This window comes from Caretta caretta, chromosome 10, assembly GCF_965140235.1.
Source record: "Caretta caretta isolate rCarCar2 chromosome 10, rCarCar1.hap1, whole genome shotgun sequence".
Taxonomy (NCBI): Eukaryota; Metazoa; Chordata; order Testudines; family Cheloniidae; genus Caretta; species Caretta caretta.
Window position 1 is genome coordinate 61,479,866 of NC_134215.1, and position 20,729 is coordinate 61,500,594.

General features: G+C 39.8%; 1 protein-coding gene across 3 annotated transcripts in view; it reads left to right on the forward strand.

Annotated features, from left to right (window-relative positions):
- WDR72 (WD repeat domain 72) overlaps positions 1–20,729 on the forward strand; it is a 180,863-nt gene that overhangs the window by 84,873 nt on the left and 75,261 nt on the right. For all 3 annotated transcript variants that reach the window (XM_048867764.2, XM_048867765.2, XM_075133073.1), the window contains 3 exons: positions 1,586–2,406; positions 7,525–7,616; positions 12,451–12,533. In XM_048867764.2, coding sequence (XP_048723721.2) covers positions 1,586–2,406; positions 7,525–7,616; positions 12,451–12,533 — 996 coding nt within the window. The remainder of the gene's footprint in view (positions 1–1,585; positions 2,407–7,524; positions 7,617–12,450; positions 12,534–20,729) is intronic.

Consider the following 20,729-nt stretch of genomic DNA (forward strand, 5'->3'; position numbering starts at 1 on the left):
GGGGCTGGCTACATGAATGAAGTCACTTCATGCACCTCACTTGGAACCTGCTTCTGGCTCCCATCAGTCCCCACAGTGGCTTCAGCAGCTAGTAGGGCACCATCCTGACTGACCAGGTCATCAGGAAGCACAGTTGGCTCTGTGCTGGGCACAGTGCCCAGGACCTGGTCAAACTCATAAAATGGGCATGTCATTGGCAAGTTGTCTGGGGTGCTAGTTCTTGTCCCTGGCCTTCCGGTACTCACTCTTCAGCCTCTTAATATACTCCCTGCGCTGATCACCTGTCTGGAAAATCTGCAAAGCTGCAAGCTCTCTGGTGGTATGAGTGGTCATTTTTAGCTCTCATATTTAGCTCATTCATATTTTTAGTTCTCTGGTGGTATGCATGGTCATTCCTGGTGCTTTTTGCTGAAGTCAACAGTTTTACTGGCCTTGCACCAGAGATTCACCAAAATTTGCTGGGCTCCCATGACCATGAAGTAGCATGCTTTGCAAAAGGCTTGCTCTGTTTGGTCTCCATTGCAAATCCAGGAAGCTCTCTGATGCTGGGCTTTTAGCTTGGGGATCAGAAGAGAATGGATTAACACTGACTTGAGCTGGTGCCTTATGCCAAGGGTGTGTGTGTGGCTTCTGTTTTCAGTAGAGTCTATTGGAGATTGTTGGGATAGAGAGGACTAAGGAAATTGCCCCATAGAATTGTGGAATACTTCTGGCAGCCTCCCAGTATGACTCAAGCAGGGCTGCATCTACACTGCAAAGCAATAGGGCTTGGAACCTGGGTCCCAGCTTGATTCATGCTCAGACCCTGCAGCGCTGTAGGGTCTTGGGACCCTGTGTCCAAGCTCTGGGTTAGGCTTGAGCCCAAGCTTAAGCCCACGCTTACTTCACAATGTAGACATACCCTCACAAACCTGTACTGAGATGTGTGTCATGATATTTTCATAGGCTTATACCTTGTCCAGATTTGACTGGATTTTTACATGGATGGCAAAACACACATCCCTGACAAATTTTTAGTCCCTGCTCCAAAGCCGGGAGGTGCTAGAGCTTCTCAGTGAAAATCATTGTAAGACTTTTTCTGCATGGGAAAAAATGTACTTTCCCCTAAGTGTGTTCTTGGAAGCAGCTGAAATGTTTTTGTTGAAATGTTCCAAAAAAATTCAGCCTGAGGCAGCAGAGAAAATTTCAGACCAAATGGTAAAAGTTTGGTAGAGTTATAACCAAGTGAATACAGGATCTTATATGGAAAGGGTTAGGCACCCTTAAATATAGCCGTCACTAACAACATTGCCTGTAATTGTCTATGGTTCCTAGTCCTCTTTTCCTTGCTTCTCTCTACTTACCTGTCTAGTAAGTTACTCAGAGCAGGCATTTATTTTTGTGCTTACCATTTGGAAAGTGCCTAGTACATAGTCATGCTGCTGTGAATACATAATAAATAAGTGTAGATTAGTTGAAATCAGTGGAGTTAAACAAGGAATGAATCTGGCCTATTCCATATGCAACTCTAAGCTTAGAACTAGGTAAAGTTTTATGTAACTGTGGATTTGATTTTGACATTTAATACATAACTTTTTTATTTCAGCAAACTGGTACCAGCCATGTCCAACGGCCTTTTACTATCTTACCAGTAAAGACAAAATGGAACAACATAAGCTTTCATGTTCTCTTATTTGATCTGGAAAAACTTGTAGAACTTTTACTGTCATCTCAACTCAGTGGACTGAAATCATCAAATTCATTCCACAGTTATGACATTTTAAAAAGAGCCAAAAGCACAGCAGAGAAAAGGACACTAATGTTGAAAAGAAATAAAACTGCTGGCTCTCTCTTCCCAATGGATGGGCAAGTAAAAAATGCTTGTGAAAAAAAGGTCCATAGGGATAATAATGCAGCGAGGTCTTTGGAAGAAATTGGTGGCATCAAAAGACATAAAAAAATGAAGAGTTCAAAAAAGATTAGACTGCAGCCATCAGGAAAAATCGATGCTAACGTCACCACAGACACAGTTAAACTGCTTTTGTCATGTCTCTTACCATGGGGTGTGGATAAAGAATTAGACAATCACTGTGTTAGATATTTAGATCTCTTCAGACTTCAATGTCCAGTTTCTTTTGGACTAGTATCAAATGGAAATCACATATCACTAATGCTGCCAGGATGGAATTGTAATCACTGTGGTGTGGTGGAAGAACATAGGCCAATTAACTTGTTTTCCAGAAAAGTGCTAGATTTGTCAGACAAGTACATCACTGCAGGCCAAGGACAAATTGGAAAGAAATATGGACTAGACCATAATGCTGATGGCATACAAGGATCACAAATTGTATTCTACTTATTGAGCAGAATATCTTTAGTCAACAGGATAGTTACTTTGCCTTTGGAATTCACCAACACAATTGACAGGTAAGAACTTTTTCTTATCAGTTATTTTCCTTAATAAAGGGAAAGCTATGGGAAAAAAAATCCAGGCTTTTGTATTCTTAAATGTAGACAGTTATATAATGGAGCTCACAACAAACTTAGTCAGGCTTATTTCCATGGACATTCTTTGAAGTAGGGAGAGATTTTTGGAGGAACGAGGTGTTCTCTCAGAATATGAGAGGAGTAAGTATTATCTTTCTGTTTAACAGAAGAGCAACCAGAGGCACAGAGATTTTGTCAAGGTCTGAATCAGAGTTGGGAATACAACTAGGATCACCAAGCTCCAATTCCCATGCCTTTACCTCAAGATCAATCTTTCTGCCCCAGTACTGAAAGTGAAACTACTGGGTCCCTTCAAAATAAAAGCACAGCCACATATAGGGCAGACTTCTTTGCTGTTCTAACTTCCATTCCCAATAGCTGACATGACTCCTTGAAGGCAGTGGCTCCATGGCCAAAGCAAATTAAACATCAGAAACAGCCTTGCTTAGTTCCCCTACCTAATACAAAGAGACAAAACCCAATAGTTAAAGCAGCTGCTGGGAGCTGATGCTGAATGCATCACCTGCCCCTATGTTTTGAGAACCTGTCCCAAATTCCATTTACATTACTCAAAACAAATTTACTTAACTCAATCCTTTTTCAGCATCAAAGGAAAAATAACATGTTCAACATTCTTTGACCAAGCCAAGTGGAGCACACTAATCAGGCAATAGATATCGTCCATAGACTGTTGTTATTCAGCAAACCTAGACCAGTCTCAGTTGAGTACTTTACAGTGACTCCACTGTTTCTGATGCCATGTGGTTTTCCATTAATTTAGATGGAATAAATGGGTATAAAGAGTCAAAGGTATTAGCATGACCCAGTCACTGTACAACATTAGACAATGTTACCAGGGTTCAGGATTTGGGGTACAGTGACTTCGGTTTGCGTAGTTCCGTTGCAAACACACAAGAAATGCATGCCACAAATTGGAAATTTGTTGGTTAGAATACAAGAGAAAAGGAGGTAAAGCAAATTATAAGATACTTTTAAGTTTAAATTGAATGTTCATATTTAAAAAACATAACCAAAGCCTATCAAAGTCTCTCTTAAAAGAGAGGAGATCAGTTAGTCTCTTATTTCATTGGGCGGGAAGGAAAAGTTCAGTTGTATTGCTCAGGGCTGAGATGTGAAGGATGGTCACTTTTCCTGCTTTTGACATGGACAGACAGGATAAGTGGCAGGCTAGCAAAGGTGGGGAAAATATGGCTTTTTGTTGATTTTCTTAGGATTCCAGGCAGCAGGTCAGTCATGGGTGGATGCCCTGCCCCAGAGAGCTTACAAACGAAATATAAGACAAGAAGAAACAAATGAATATGGATCTGGGAGAGTACAAGGATGCAGTGAGATAATATTGGTCAGCATGAGAGGCTGTGGTCTCAGTATCTTACTGACGTAAGCATTGTGAAGTTTTTTATAGGCATTCCTATATAGGAGAGTTTTAATTAGGATAGAGGTTGCTCAAGGGCATATGCAGAACCAGTGTATTTCCTGGCTGCTTTGGCCATACTATAGCCAGCCCTGCCCATTTTTCAGGCTGCACTCCTACTCCTTGCCTCTCAGACACAGCAAATTTCAGAATCTAGTTTTATAGCCTCTCTGCGAAGTGCAATATGTTGTCTACTTTCTCATGCTCTACCCTGCATATCTCACCAGAAATCCTAATCAGCTCACAACAGTGTGACTGCAAAAACTTTTGCATTTTTGCCAACAGTTAGTTGATCCCATAAGTTCTGAATTATTTCGAGCCTTTCCCTCTTATGATCTGATGACATCTTAATAAGATTCCCCTCATTTCCACCATCTCTGTGTCCTAGTATAGTTTGAAACTGAATTTTGCCCCCACATTGAACTCCAGGAACTGTTTCCAGTCACAATGTCAGCCCCACCACCTATTTTTTTTTCCTGAATAAGCAAAGATATGAGCAGAGCAGGTTATGTAAACGATTTTGTATTGCTTCCCTGCATCAGTAAAACTATGAGTAATGCCCTGTCACAGTCAAGAACCATTATATTCACATAGAATCAAAATTGTGGAGAGTGGAACTATTAGACAAGGTTACTGAGACAAAAGCGTTGAGGTCCTTTAAACCAGCAATTAGCTGTCATTGTGAGAGGAATGGAATACAGCCATAGGAATTAGTTCCAGTTTTCTTTAGATTTTTGTATTTTTAAAAGAAGTGCTACCAAAACTCCAAGTCAAGCAAGGAAACAAAGGACACAGTACTCCCTCACCATGACAGTGTTTTCTTTCTGTGTGAGTAATAGTAAAGGCTTTTCAATAATATTTTCTATCTGAAATATTTTTTTATAATTTAAGAACAGCGATTTAAAGGGTCAGTCTGCCCAGGCCTTATGAAATGTAACCATTATCACAGCAATGCAAGGCTGGAATAAAGATGTGACTCATTAATTCATGGTTTAAATGAATGGGTGCAACTTGACATAGTTCTATTGATTTCAATGAAGTTACACTGATTGACATTTCAATGAAGTTACACTGATTTACAATAGCTTGGCCCAATTTTTATTAACTTATTTATTAACTAGTAATACAGAAACAAAATCATGTCCGTCTCTCTGCCCAGCAGTCAACCGTTTCATAGGAACTTATGAAGACCCTTGTTTCCTTCGCTCTCTGAAAATATGTCCAGAGTCAAATGGGTTTCAGGTTATGCCTCAGAACTTTCGGACTTAGTCTTCACCAGGTCCATTCTTGCAAAGACTAGGGCTGTGACAATGGGATGTAATAATCTGTGCTCAACATCCCTTTTCCCATGCCTCCCCACATAACCCATCCTCACTCACTGCCAGTTTTGTGCTCAGAGTTAGGATAAGCTCTGGCCACAATAAGGATAATGAGCCATTCAGTAATGGACTCTTGCCCAATTAAAAGTTGCAGTGAAACTATACAAGTGCACCTGGCCCAATCGGTCTAATTTAAATCACAAGCACGTACTTACCTTGAAAAGTAGCATGGTTGGCCCAGCTGAGCCTACCAAATGCTCATTGGAAAAATAAATAAAAATTCAATTCCAATTTGCCATGCCACTGAAAGAACCCATCAGTAAGGCAGGGAAAAAGAAGGCTGGAGGTACAGATGGTTTGTCTCATACGACCCTTGCTCCACTGGAGGAAAAGATGGGAAAGGATCCAGTGCTGAGCCAGAGGGATTCAAACTCAACAACATCAAGGTGGAAAAAAGCCTACCAACAACTGCCACCCTGAGCAGGGTTTGGGTGGAAGCCCAATTTATTTCCATGGTGCTCTGCCAGTGCTGTTAAAGCAAGGGTAGATTACTTAGATTGTAAACTCTTTGGGGAAGAGACTGTCTTTTATTCTGAGTTTGAACTGCACGTAACACAATTGAACCCTGGTCCATCGCTGGGGCTTCTAGGAACTACTGCAGCACAAATTAAAAATAATAATATGAATGGTTTGTATAATATGAAGTCATCCTGATTTTCTTCCAATGTATTTATTATTTGTAAGTTTCCACCTAATGGTTTGGATCAATATTTTTCAAGCTATAGTTTGTTTATGAACAGTTAACTACTTACTGTTCTGTTATTTGTGTTATCTAGTTGGTCACCTAAGTCACACAGTATCTCTTTTTCTCTTCTTCGATGGCTGAAACTTTTTGAACCTGAGACTAATGAACAATGAACAACATGCTTCTGGTGCAGAATTTCAGACCAGTAGTTATCTGTACTAAAATTAATGACGTTGTTGGGATTCACAAACATTTTCACAGAAGTCTGCTGTCCAAAAACAGAAACAAATTACAAATCACATGAGCCAAGAAATCATCATGAACTGAGCTGAGTGCTTTAATTCATGGAAATATTTATGAATCTGTTTTTGTTTTGTTTTGTTTTTTTGCTATTTGATCAGCTTTCTAACACTGGAACTTACAGTAAAAATATCTCTGATTATAAAATCAGAGAAAAGAACAATTGGGATATGGTTGCTTGGTAAAAATATCTCTGATTATAAAATCAGAGAAAAGAACAATTGGGATATGGTTGCTTGGTAAAGATATTAGCCATGTTACTATTATAATAAACCTTTTGCATTACTCTGCTTCTTATCAATATGCTCATGAAAGAGCAGGACAAACTAGAAGGTAAACGATCTTCAAAGATTTTTTTCTCTTTTTGCCTTTTCAAATTTGTATCTATATTAATCCCTTAAAGATACTACTATCAAGTACAGGAGGCTTCTAGAATTGTTCAGTATTTTTAGGCCTCCTTTAATTTTATGATTTACTGCTAGTTAAAACGAATGGGAAAAACAATAAAGGAAGTACATTTTTTTAATATGTGCAATTAAAATATATTTTGTACAGTATAATAAAAGTTAGCTCTAAAATTCAAATTGCCTATTGCACTAACACTTTTACTCAGTACTAAAAGTAAAGATGTACAAATAATTCATGAAAGAGATCCTGAATACAGAATTTTCATTGTATTTTGTTTGTGTAATGATATAAGAAAGTTCTTCATAGTAAGTTCTGTGGCCCAGATGCTGAAGTAATTACACATTGACTTCAGTAGGAATATAGCATGAGTAGGGACTGCAGAATTTGATCCTGTATTAACGTCACAGTGTATTCACCATTGTTTTAAAACGTGTATGCTTAGGGAGTATTCTCACCTGAATAGCTACATATCTTAGGAACTGATGAAAGTTCTTCTGTCATTGAAAATCTTCTTTTAATTCCATCTGCACATGGACAATGTTGAAGTTATTGAGAGTTGCTAGGGCTTATCACCTTTCGGGATTTGTTTGTATATGTGTGCTTAGGTGTGTGTGTGTTTTAAATAGCAGGTAAAGGGCCAAAATGTACAAACACTACTGGGCATTGGACTGTTCCCAAAAGTAAGTGCCTTTCATGGTTGTGGCAAGGTCGGTTCCTATATTAAAAGTAATAAGAATAATAATTAATAATGCAGTGGCTGTTATAAGTGTATAGACTTGAATATGTGCTAATGGAACATTTGTCAAAGTTTTTGTAAGTATTATGTAGTGATTTAATGTTTGTTTGATTTTTAGTCCACAGAAATTAGAATCTGTACGTAACAAGGGGAGAAGTTCAGAAACATTCAGCCCTTCATTTTCCATTTTTTATGGAGAGTTACCAAACTGTAAGTATAGAAGGATGCAGTAATGCTAACACATATACAGTATTTTTGTTTTTATTTGTTTTATGTGTTACGTTAGACACAATGCATTATATAAGTATAAACACTGAAATCCTTTTATATTAATACAATTTTTTTATTGCCCTTTACATCCATTGGAGTTTAAATTGGCTTTTTTAAATTCTTCAAATACAGTAGTTAGACGAGTTTAAGCTTGAAGTGCTCTGTTCTTTTCTTATTTGATGATCACAAAAGCATGTAGACAACATGTTGACTATAAAGTGGAATCAAGAATACATTTTGTGTGACAAGAAAATATCCAATTGCATTTCCTAAGGCATTTTCTAGCCATGTGAAAAACAAGAGCGAATGTAATGAAACAAACACTGACTTTTTTCCCATCCAATTCTATCTCCCTGAGCAACATCACACACACACTCAACAAAATACCTCAACCTTCAAGCAAACTGTTGCCTTTGTAATACTGCAGTCATCTTGCTGTTTGGATAATGAATGTCCTTAGACTTTTGGTTTAGGGCAGAATAAAATAATCTTGGCACTTTAACATCTCTTAGGCAATAGTTTACCAATCTTGCCCTGAAAACCAGTCAATATTTGTTTGTTTTTACAACATGCAACCAACCCACCAATTTTCTAGAACAACATTAGGTAGCATATGGATGACTTATTTGTCTGCCTGTTTTGCCAAACAAACATAATGTGGTTCTAATACATAGTAAATCCTATGTAACTTTATAACACAAATTCATTAAGGCCAAATCCTGACCCTTTTCTATGTGAAAGTCAGGTATACATGCAAATGAGCTCCTAAACCTCTGTGCACAACCAGTCTTCTATAGATCCTTCCTTCTCTGTTTTCTGCTCAGGAATTACGGAGTTTATTTTACCTTTGAGACTGCAGGCATGCCTGGAAGGGGAAAGAGAAGGGACAGGAAGTGACTGGGAAATATAGGGTAACATGATGGAGGGCTTAGGGATTTTTGCCTTGGGGTCGGAACCAGATTGCCCTGGGCTCTTCAGTCTGATGAGCCCTTCTCTCTGGATAACACATCTGTTCTGGATGTGCAAACTAGAACCACTAGATCTGAGCAGTAGAGACCTCACAGTCTTTCCAAGAGTGAGTACCGGCTCCACTTCCTGTGACATCAAGGAGACATTGCCTCCCTTCAGAATCCCAGGGCCTGATTCTTCTGTACCTTGTACACTGATTTATAGCTGTACAAAGTGGATGGGTGAATCCAATCAAATCAGAATGGTACCATTTTACACTCTCTTTGCACTAACTGGGGCCAACCCACAAGTCTGGTGTTTTGGCACAAGACAAGAGTGAAGGACAAAGTTGGATATACACTTCCTTTAGCCCTTTTTCCATCTAGGGACTACCCCTCTGCTATAGAGTGGGGCTGAAAAGGGATCTGTTCTGCCCCTGTAGAAAGTTAGTGCAGGTACAGGGCAGTTGTCACATGTGCCTGTTGGTAACTACCCCAGAGGGTCTTTACACCAAATAGGGATAGCTGGAATGTAGCCGTACTCTGGCCACAGTTCATTCCCCACACCTGGGGTATTTTAGAGCCAGCTATGCCAGCTCTTCACCAGCAAGGATTTTCCCACAGTGTAGGAATCCTGAGCTGATTCAGCAGGCTCAGATTAGAGAAGTAAATTATCATTTGAACCTTGTTTTAAATAATTAGTTACTATTTAAAGATATGGTAGATTGGGCTGGGGCAGCGCAAAAGAGAAAATGTTACTTGTCACTATGTCATCTTGGCCTTATATCTGTATAAATAGGGCCAAATCTTTAGTCCTTATTCAAATAAAGCCCTCACTTGAGTGAATGGAAGCTTTGCCTGAACCAGGACAGAATGTGAACTGATTAAGGACTTCAGGACTTGGCCCATGTGAAACTGTAAATGTTATCATTATTTTTCTATTACTTGTTTTCCCTGAAATTACAACTTCTTTATATTAACTCCCCAACTGTGTCAAGTGAAGTTTGCAGGAATTTCCTTCCTCTATTATAATTTTAACATTCCCTTAAACTACCTCATGACGCCAGTCAGCAGCTATAGCCAAAATTAACCTACAATAGAGCTTTGATGATCAATGTAACAAAGTTAGCAAAATGATAGAAAAAGACAAGGAAAAGATCAAAAAGAAAATTCACCTGACCAGCACTACATGAAAAAACATTGAAAACTCAATTTAAAAATGGAAAAGAACAGTTTTACTGTGATATTCTCATTTTTGCTTCTCTCTCATTTTTGGCATTTTTAATATTCTCTGCATTTGACATTGTTTGTGTCAAATCAGTTAATAAAAATATAGCCTCTTGTGCCATTTCTTTCATGCTGTAAAACTGTATTACATGGTCTTTCTTTTCTTTCTTTCCCTATAGATATATGGATGGATGGCTGTGTAAGTACTGTACAATTGCTTTTGTCAGTCTCTGTCTTTTATATATTATAAAAGGACTTACACAGTACAAGTGCAATTGTACTTACACAGCCATCAACTGAAAGGCACAGTGAACCAAATCAGATTGTGCTAATTCACACCACAAATTTTGCAGTCTTCTCCACAAAGCATCTGAATAATTCTGTAAACCCCACAAACTGCACTGCAGCAATCCAACCTTTTTTAAATGTGGATGATAATGTATTGTTTTATCAGGATACTTTAGGTCTCTGACAATATTTTAATACTACCATATACAATTCAGGGCTGTAATCAGAGCATTTACTGAGCATTAATATTCAGGGATTGTCATGTTACTTTAAAGGCTGATGCAACCCACTTACTCTAAACAACATATTTATTTAGCAGCAAAGCTTATTAGCCAAATATTGGGATAAGCAGCTGATGAATGGCATTGGCTGTTACATTTCAAATGAGGAAGAACTGGATTAAACAAGAAAGTCCTACCAGTTCATGACCATGCATTTGCTCTGAAAATCATCTGAGAAGTCAGATGCACAATTTAGACCAGTCTGAGATTATCTGTGTAGCACATACCTTACAAAGGATGGACGGGTTTAACCCTAAGAGGTGGATTATTATTCTTTTATACTTATATTGTTCTTGAATATTTCAGCACTGTAAGGAGCAAATTTAGTAAAATATGAATATCCATACGTCTCCTCCATCTTTGCTGAAATCTTTATCCATAACTTTATCCATACCTTTAGCCTTGATTAATGCAATACCCCCTCTTCCCTTCCCTCCCCTGCCATGTGTTGCCACCTGCCTTTTCTCATGTGGAAAGAAACATTACCATAACCTCCAGCAAACTCATTTCAGCAGCCACTTTAAAATAGCTCCCTTTCTCCATAGTAGAGCCTGCCAGTTGGAATGGCCTTATTGTTGTGTCTCTCCTCCGCATGGACTCATCATCTAAATCTAATTTAAAATATAATCAGAAAATATTTCTATTCTCCTTTGCATATTTTATTTTAACTTTATTTGTATTAATTTTTAGACTTATTATACACTAAGCACTTGTCTACATGTTTCTAGGTCAAACATTAAAACTGGTTTCCATAAAATGCAATACCCATGATTAGAATACATCAGTAATTCGCCTCGGCTGCTACTAGAGGTCAGACAATCTGACATCAGCTTGAGTACAGGAGAAAACTGGCCTTTTAGTTTCTATAGCAGTATTACATCTTCAATTATACCAAAGAAGACAATGTGATAGAAGCATAAAATGTATTTATGGAAAGAAAATCCCACCTTTGAACCATAGCATGATTTTGAAACTTTTTCTGTAACAACACTGAACATCATAGTCAGCTTGTAACAATATTGAGCCAGATCCTCAACTAGTGTAAATTGTCTTAGCTCCAATTAAAGTCAATGGAATGATGCCAGTTTGCATCTGTTGAGGATCTGGCCCATTTTCCCGATTAAATAAACTGTTGCTTTATATTTCATATATGTTTAGCACGTGAGTGATATGAGTGCAGAAATTCCAAAAATATTGCAATAATTAGGCCACCCCACTTTGTAAGTATACTCCGTTGCGGACCCTTTCGTCACAGCTTTCATTGCATTAAATTGAAATGAAATTCACTGCATGCAGGAGGCTGGAGCCTCTCCATAGTTAAAAGTTCAAGCTTGCTTTTATATTGTAAGCCTGCTTTTCCTTCATCTTAAAATACTCAAAGAAAATTTCCACTTCACTTACTAAATATCTGTGATAGCTGTAGCCATGGGTGAGTTGTTTGCTGGAATTTGAGTTCAGTGTAACAAGCTTCTTTTTGAAATATGAGACTTCATTAAAAATAGTTAAGCATATTTGAATATTCTCCTAAAGCTTTTTTTTGCCTTGTCTTAGCTTAAGCATGACTTACCCTAGAAACATCAGGAGAGACTTATTTGAACGATCTTGGTGAAAGCTAGTGCACAGTATCAGTTCTGAAATGGGGAAAGACTTATTTGGGAACTGGCAAACTGACTCAAAAAGAATAAAATGTTTGCACAACCCTCTGCAAAAAGAAGCCACCAAGTTTCACTGAGCTCTAATAGACACCATGAACTAACCCTTTATAAATAAAATTTACCCATTAGATTTAGGGTTAGGGGACAAATATAAATAACTCTAATGTAATTATATATAGTACATGATATAAATATCTTACATTGATATGTCTGTGGATAAAATGAAAACAAATTATGACAAATGATTCTGTTTCAGATATGTAGCTGAACATTACAAAATTTAAAACTGTATACTGCAAGACCAGTTGAAATTTCATGTGTGTTATTTATGTGTATTTTATTGTGAGCTCATAAAGAATATTTTGTATATTTTCAGATAAAAATGGATTCCATTTCCTTGATTCTGGGAATGTTTCACTGGTGAAACTCATTTCATGTTGGAGAGACCAATCCGTAAAGGTAGGAAATAGTGCACACTGACTGTAATAATGTCATTTTAAAGTGATGTTCACTACTATTTAGTGTAAATGTTGATATCATGATGTAATATGATAAATGTAGACTTTGGGGAAATTATCACATACATTTTGCCATTTAGATGTCCTGTGGAGAAAGAATTTTCATGTTAAACTACAGTGTATATTTATTATGAAATTATTTTGTTTTTTAGTGTATGTGGTTGGAGATGGCAAAGTAGACATTATAGTGCCTAATCTAGGTGATATTGAGTAACAGGAATCATTTTCAAATGCACAGCACTTGTATGTCTGATCTGGTGAATGTTGCTCATTTGAGAAAAAAAGTTGTCAAATATATAGTACATGATATAAAAGTTGCCAATAATCTTTACGTTCTAAGTTATCTTAAAAAAAAAAAGAAGCTGTTTTATGTTCCTAGGGAAGCTCAATTTCATATGTGCTGTAGAAGAAGTGGGTATGGCCTTCTTAAAAGAATGTGTGGTCAGGGCTCCATACCTCACTCAGTATGATCCCCTCCAAGAGCAGGCCCAAAAAGTGAGCAAGTTCCAGCTTCTCAAGGCAATTTAACTTGCACCTTTGCCTGTGCTGATCTTGGTACAGGCGGTTTAATGCTCTATGGGGGACTCTAGGTAGCTGTGGGATGTCCTGATGATTACTGTAGCATAAGACTCATTTGTCATGTCCGTCAGAGGATAGGTGGCCCCTCTGAAGAGGTCAAGGGCTCAGCCTACCTCTGGTAGGCTTCACAAGGGGAAATGAGGCAACTCAGGAAGGGATCACCTGGGACTAATTAACTGAGTAGCTGGGAGGCAGATAATTAGACAGGGAAGAACTTGGGCATAACCATAGAATCATAGAATATCAGGGTTGGAAGGGACCTCATTAGGTCATCTACTCCAACCCCCTGGTCAAAGCAGGACCAATCCCCAACTAAATCATCCCAGCCAGGGCTTTGTCAAGCCTGACCTTAAAAACTTCTAAGGAAGGAGATTCACCACCTCCCTCGGTAACGCATTTCAGTGCTTCACCACCCTCCTAGTGAAAAAGTTTTTCCTAATATCCAACCTAAACCACCCCCACTGCAACTTGAGACCATTACTTCTTGTTCTGTCATCTGCTACCCCTGAGAACAGTCTAGATCCATCCTCTTTGGAACTCCCTTTCAGGTAGTTGAAAGCAGCTATCAAATCCCCCCTCATTCTTCTCTTCCGCAGACTAAACAATCCCAGTTCCCTCAGCCTCTCTCATAAGTCATGTGTTCCAGTCCCCTAATCATTTTGTTGCCCTCCGCTGGACGTTTTCCAATTTTTCCACATCCTTCTTGTAGTGTGGGGCCCAAAACTGGACACAATACTCCAGATGAGGCCTCACCAATGTCGAATAGAGGGGAACGATCACATCCCTCGATCTGCTGGCAATGCCCCAACTTATACATCCCAAAATGCCATTGGCCTTCTTGGCAACAAGGGCACACTGTTGACTCATATCCAGCTTCTTGTCCACTGTAACCCCTAGGTCCTTTTCTGCAGAACTGCTGCCTAGCCATTTGGTCCCTAGTCTGTAGCGGTGCATGGGATTCTTCCGTCCTAAGTGCAGGACTCTGCACTTGTCCTTGTTGAACCTCATCAGATTTCTTTTGGCCCAATCCTCTAATTTGTCTAGGGCCCTCTGTATCCTATCCCTACCCTCCAGCGTATCTACCTCTCCTCCCAGTTTAGTGTCATCTGCAAACTTCCTGAGGGTGCAATCCACACCATCCTCAGATCATTTATGAAGATATTGAACAAAACTGGCCCGATGACCGACCCTTGGGGCACTCCACTTGATACCGGCTGCCAACTAGACATTCAGCCATTGATCACTACCCGTTGAGCCTGACAATCTAGCCAACTTTCTATCCACTTTATAGTCCATTCATCCAGCCCATACTTCTTTAACTTGCTGGCAAGAATACTGTGGGAGACCGTGTCAAAAGCTTTGCTAAAGTCAAGGAACAATAATAAAAGGAACCTACTCCCAGTGGCTAGAGAACAGAGGTTCCTGTGAAAAGGAACTGTCCCTAGAATGTAGAAAGAGGAAGTTCCTAAAGGGAGGTCTTCTCGGGGGGGACCTGGTAAGAGGCTCACCAGGGAAGGAAACCAAAGTATAATACTCCTAGGTGGCAGAGACTCCAAAGTGGAGGATCTATGAATGCCAAGCCTCAGTGAAGCCTGGTCCCTATGGAAGGAGTTCACCAGGTAGTAACAGAAGCTCAGATCAGGGGAATTATATGCTTTTCCAAGGAAGGGTTGTTGTGGTTTGATCTCTGTAGGGACCTTAATCCAAGAGGAGAGACCCTTCCTCAGCTGAAGACAAGAGGCCCTGGCTCCAGAAGATGGTCCCAGGCAAAGAGGGCCTCTTTAGTAAAGGGCCTGGACATAAGTGGGGTTCATGGACTAAAGTTAACTCAGCCCCTTCCTCTCCAGCTAGAGATGCTGGGGTGGCAGCCTAGTTGTACAACATTCCACCTTTGGATTAAATAAACTGGACCCCTGAGGTGCACCATAGAAAGTACATTTGGAAAGTTTGCTGATGATGCCAAGCTGGGAGGGGTTGCAAGCCCTTTGGAGGACAGGATTAGAATTCAAAATGATCTTGACAAACTGGAGAAATGTTCTGAATTAAATAGGATGAAATTCAATGAGGACAAATGCAAAGCACTACACTTAGGAAGGAATAGTCAATTGCATAAATAAAAAATGGGAAATGACTGCATGGGAAGGAGTACTGCAGAAAAGAGCCTGGGGTTTATAGTGAATCAGAAACTAAATATGAGTCAACAATGGAATATTGTTGCAAAAAGTCAAACATCATTCCGGGATGTAATAGAGGAGTGTTGTAAGCAAGACACGAGAAGTAATTCTTCTCCTCTACTCAGCACTAGTAAGGCCTCAGCGGGAGTATTGTGTCAAGTTCTGGGCACCACACTTTGGGAAAGATGTGAAAAAATTGTCAAAAGTCCAGAGGAGAGCAACAAAAATGATTAAACGTCTTAAAAACATGACCTATGCGGAAAGATTGAAAAAACTATGTGTGTTTTGTCTGGAAATGAGAAAACTAAAGGGGGATATAATAACAGTCTTCAAGTACACAAAAGGTAATTATAAAGAGGAGATTGACAAATTGTTCTTCTTAACCACTGAGGATAGGACAAGGAGCAATGGGCTTAAATTGTGGCAAGGGAGATTTAGGTTGAACATTAGGAAAAGCTTCCTGTCAGGGTGGTTAAGCACTGGACCAAAACACCTAGGGAGGTTGTGGAGTCTCCGTCATTGGAGGTTTTTAAGAACAAGTTAGACAAACACCTGTCAGGGATGGTCTAGACAATACTTCATCCTGCCTCAGTCCAGGGGACTGAACTAGAAGACCACTCGAGGTCCCTTCCAGTCCTGTGATTATTAATACTTATCAATATGTGTTATTAATATCATTACCCATAACTGGAAAAGGAAATCTTGTCTCTTGTAGAAAGAAAAAAATTAAAGAGGGAAAAGCAAACAATCCTTATTTTAAAAAAATAGTAGTTGGCAGCGTTTTCAGATTGGCTCAACACATAGCAAGGCATATGTTGTGGTCAGCTCACGCCACGCTTTGAGAGGGTGCAGCCACTCAGCTATGCTTTATGCAAAACTGCTTGTCACACAAACCGTCTTGCATGTATATTGCTGCAAAATATTTGTTTAAATTAGCATCCATCTTCCTTTAACAATATGTGCTTTTAACCACCTACGATCCAGAGTCATTTGCATCTGCATGTCTCCTCCACACCATTAAGTTCAATTCAGGGGGCCTAAAGAATCTTCTTATGAGGCTATAGAAACATACCTTTCCAATGTCTGTCTTTGGATTCCATCCCACACCAATCTTGAAATACACTCTTCATCACATGGAGTTTTTAGATCAAGAGTGGTATCTTTCTAGACAATTTACTCCATCTAGTTCAACCACAAGTTATTGGGCTGGATGCAGGAACCAGTAGGAGAAATTCTCTTGCCTGTGTTATGCAGAGGTTAAGATTAGTTGATCATAATGGTCCCTTCTGGCCTTAAAGTTTATGAAGTCTATGAAATATACATAAGCGATGTTGGATTTATTGAATCCCACTAGGGGAAACTGAGGTAGAGGTAGAGATATAATTGCGCTGCTGCACCGAGCTTCCAGGTGTGAGCCCCCCCATCACAATGTCATACTGACATTAGATACATAGTGGATCCTGCATTGTGATCTGGGTCATTTGGTGTTCAGGAGTATGAGTTTGAGGTTTGCAACACTGCATCCACAAGAGAGTTGGCTCTGAAGGAGTCCAGTATCTGTTATAAACTTATTCCTTGTCTGTTTTACTCTGTTGCTGAATTTCTTGTAATAGTATGTAGCCATATATTGCATTTCAAATGGCACGTGTATCAATGAGAAGAATACCACTTTACAGCTGAGAAAGTATTCATGGGACAGTAGAAATAATACTCTGTACCGTTCTGTTAGCCATAATAGATAGCAGTAGTGTCTGCAAATGTGCACATCCAAGTGAAGTCAACACTTCCTCTTGTACACTCCTGATGTTCCTCAGTTATTAAGGATTATTAATTCTCTTTCTCTGTCCTATCATCTTCCACATTATTAGTTCAACATTCCCCCAAAGCCAAGGTTTTCTCTCTTTTGAATCCTTTCGATGAAAAGTCAAATATAATATAGGAGGTCAGTGTCAGTAGCTGCAGTTGTCAGGTGAGAGCCACATAATAGCACTCTCACCTGCTCAGCCTCTGAAACATTTTGATCTCTTGCATTTGGGGATTGGAAGACATATATCCAGGAAGTTTGTGGTCTCTCCATTTGTACTTTCCAACTTATAGAGTGGAAGCTGAATTAAAACCATGACTGATCTTAGGAACATGGACACGTATGAGTGGATTTAGCATCCTAACATCCAAAAAAGATCTCCCGGTAGCCTGCCTACTTCAGCAAGACAATCAGACTTCTGCTTCATTATTGAGGCAAAAGGCCCTGTTCAGCCATTTGCAGCAGGTTTCCTTAGTTCTCAGATATGCCCAGAGGTCTTTGTGGCAGCTGCAGCTGTGTTTGTAAGCAGATACTGTGTCAGTCAGTACAAAGCATTTTGGCAGAAGTCAGAGGCACCCACTAAATGTGACTGAGAATTGACAAAGACACCTGTTAAGAGGTGCTGCAACTATGGTCAAAAACCTTCAGATCTGAAGAGTGGTTTGGGACGCATCTGTCAGAGTGACCAGCTGCCTACTCAACCCATGCCTCAGATCTCCCTTTATTAATGCTTTGGCCATGAGCCTATGCTTCCTGAAGTGAAGGGGTTAACAGAGCTAGCCTACCAGCAATAAAGCATGAATGAGAGTTGGTTTAATAGCTGATGACATGAGGCCTCTACTGCCAATATCACAAATGATTACAATATTCACAGCAGTTTGGCTACACACAGAGAGAAAGTTGAAGAGCAAAGCTTGCTTAACACTGTGTTCAAATGATGACAAAATTCAAGCAGAGTTAATGTTTTCAGAGTCCATTGTACATGGCAAGAATTACAGCTTTACTTTTGTATTTTTAAAATGTTTGTTTAATTTGAGACGGGTTTTCTTTTTACACTAATATTGCATAGGTACATGCCTTTCTATCTCACATCATTTTAAAGGAAATTTTATTTGGTCTTTTTCTACCACTTGGCTCATTGCTCTTTCAAATGAAATGTAACACCCTCTTGCCACATTGTCCTAACATATATATTCCCTCACTCTTCTCGTGTACTGGACTATCTGCCCTATAGCATTTAGTATAGGAAATGGTTGTTTTGCTATTCTTGTCTGCTAATATTTCATACTAAAAGTAGTTTATTTCCCACTTTATCTGCACAATGAGTATGGGATTGTATTTTTATTTTAATGCATTAATTTATATTGTAGTTGTTATGCAGGATCTAGTTAGAAATCTGAACAATAAAAACCAGCATTCCAAAGAACAGTTCCCTCCCTGCAGGTCAGTCAGTCCATAGTGCAATTAAACTATGTTGTTCCTGTTGCTGACTGTTAGCAGGAAGAAAGATATATTCAAGGATTTCTGCTGAGAATCCTTTTTTTTTTTTTTTTTTTTTTTAAATTATCTCCCTATTCTCCCTGGCTCCTTAGCTTTGAAATGTTAAATGCTCAAGTCTGTCCTCCCCGTTCCTTCATTTGGAATTTCAAATACTCTCGTTGAGTCATTTCAAATGGAAAAATGCAGTTCTCCCCACTACCTGGTTCTCCCTGTCCTGTTCCCAGGTCTTTCAAAATCTTCTTGTGTGACATTAGTCCTTACGAAAGATGCCAGAATGACATCCCTGGAGACTATCCATCCTTTATCTATCCACAGAACAGTTACAATATTGGCAAGCTTCCCCACACAATGCTCCTCAATTCCTGACCTGGAGGGACCTTATAGCTATAGGAAAGAGGCTAGCTCAGTCTTTGTATTCTCCCTTCCCATCCAGTTCTTGGTCTCTCTGCGAAGGCTGCCATTTAGCGTAACTGTGGTAGTGCCTTATACACGATATTATTATTAGTCAGCGGTCCCACTCACATTGCGTGAAGTGCACCTACATAAAGTTTTGCAGTGTTGGAGCCCAAAAGAAGTACATCGAGGCGCTGGTCATGTGGCATATAGCACACAAGCAGACTCCTGTGCCTACACAGAGTCCCACTGAAGTGAGCAGAGCTCTATGTGGGTTCAACAGCCCGCCTGCACACTACACATTGCAGGAGCAGGGCCTTAATATGTTTACCTGTCTACCAGGAAATGGACAGAACTCCACGAAACTCCCTATCAATAAACTGACTACCCTAACACTGGGCAATCCATTCCCTTTGCAATTTTAAAGTTTATTTGTAAAGTTATTATTTTGTTAATCATACTAGACCGAGTATCTTTTAGTTTCCTTTCTGTATTCCCAGTTGTTCTGGTCTAGCTGGATTAAGAATGCATATTGTAAATAGTTGATTTGTTGCTATGTGGTGTGTCTGACATTAGCAGATTTCCTATGTTTTCTTAATGTTTGAACGGGTGTTAGATATATTTGAGCAATCTTAACTGTTATACAATGTAGTGTCTATGCGTTGGAATAAACAGAGCCTCTTGTCTGGATAATAGTAATAAAATAAATTTATATTCACACTATACTATGACATTTTATACGTAATCTTTCTATGTGTGTATTATTATATTTTTTAAAACAAAGTTGTTTTTTGTGTTTCCCAGTAGTCCTCAATCCCAAAAAGTGTTTCTAGAACCTTTGTTGTTAAAATTTAGGACCTGATTTTGAGGGCTCCACAGCCCCAGTGGCTAACTGGTGCATGTTTTGGAGCACTTAGGAACCTAAGTACTGTAAAGCTATAAAATGTGCCTACAGTTATTTGGGCCTGTAAAATTGTGCCTAGTTATTAGCCAGAGGGTTCCCTTTGCACACAGTCCGCATACAGTCTGTTCTGTGGGTTGGAGAGGCTCTAGGTAAAATCTCCCAAGCATGTTAAGAAGAACATGGTTTAGCACAGTGCAGCTTTTTGTGGCTAGTGGTTCCCTCCACCTTCCCACGCCTCCGTCCCCTCTCCTGTTTCAGTGGGATGATGGTTGCCAATGTCTCTGACTATAAAAAACATCAAACCAGACAGTGTAGATATTGCAATTGTAGGATTTATAGAGAGTTGCCAACCCTCTCAGATTGACCTGGAGTCTCCCGGAATTGATCTCCCGGTGGCTACTGAAACCAATCTGGGAGATTTTAATATGCTACTATAAATCTGGTTGGCAGCGCAGTGGGGCTAATGCAGGCTCCCTATCTGCCCTGGCTCCGCACGGCTCCCAGAAGTGACTGGCACGTCCCTCTGACTCCTAGGCGCAGGGGCGGCCAGAGGTTCTCTGCACACTGCCTCTACCCCGAGCACCAAAACCGCAGCTCCCATTGGCCGGGAACTGTAACCAGTGGGAACTGTGGGGGTGGTGCCTGCAGGCAGGGGCAGCGCGCAGAGTTGCCTGGCCGCCCATGAGCCTAGCTTGACATGCTGGTTGCTTCAGAGAGCTGCCTGAGGTAAGTAGCGCCCAGCTGGAGCCTGCACCCCTCTCCCCCACCCGCACCCCAACCCCC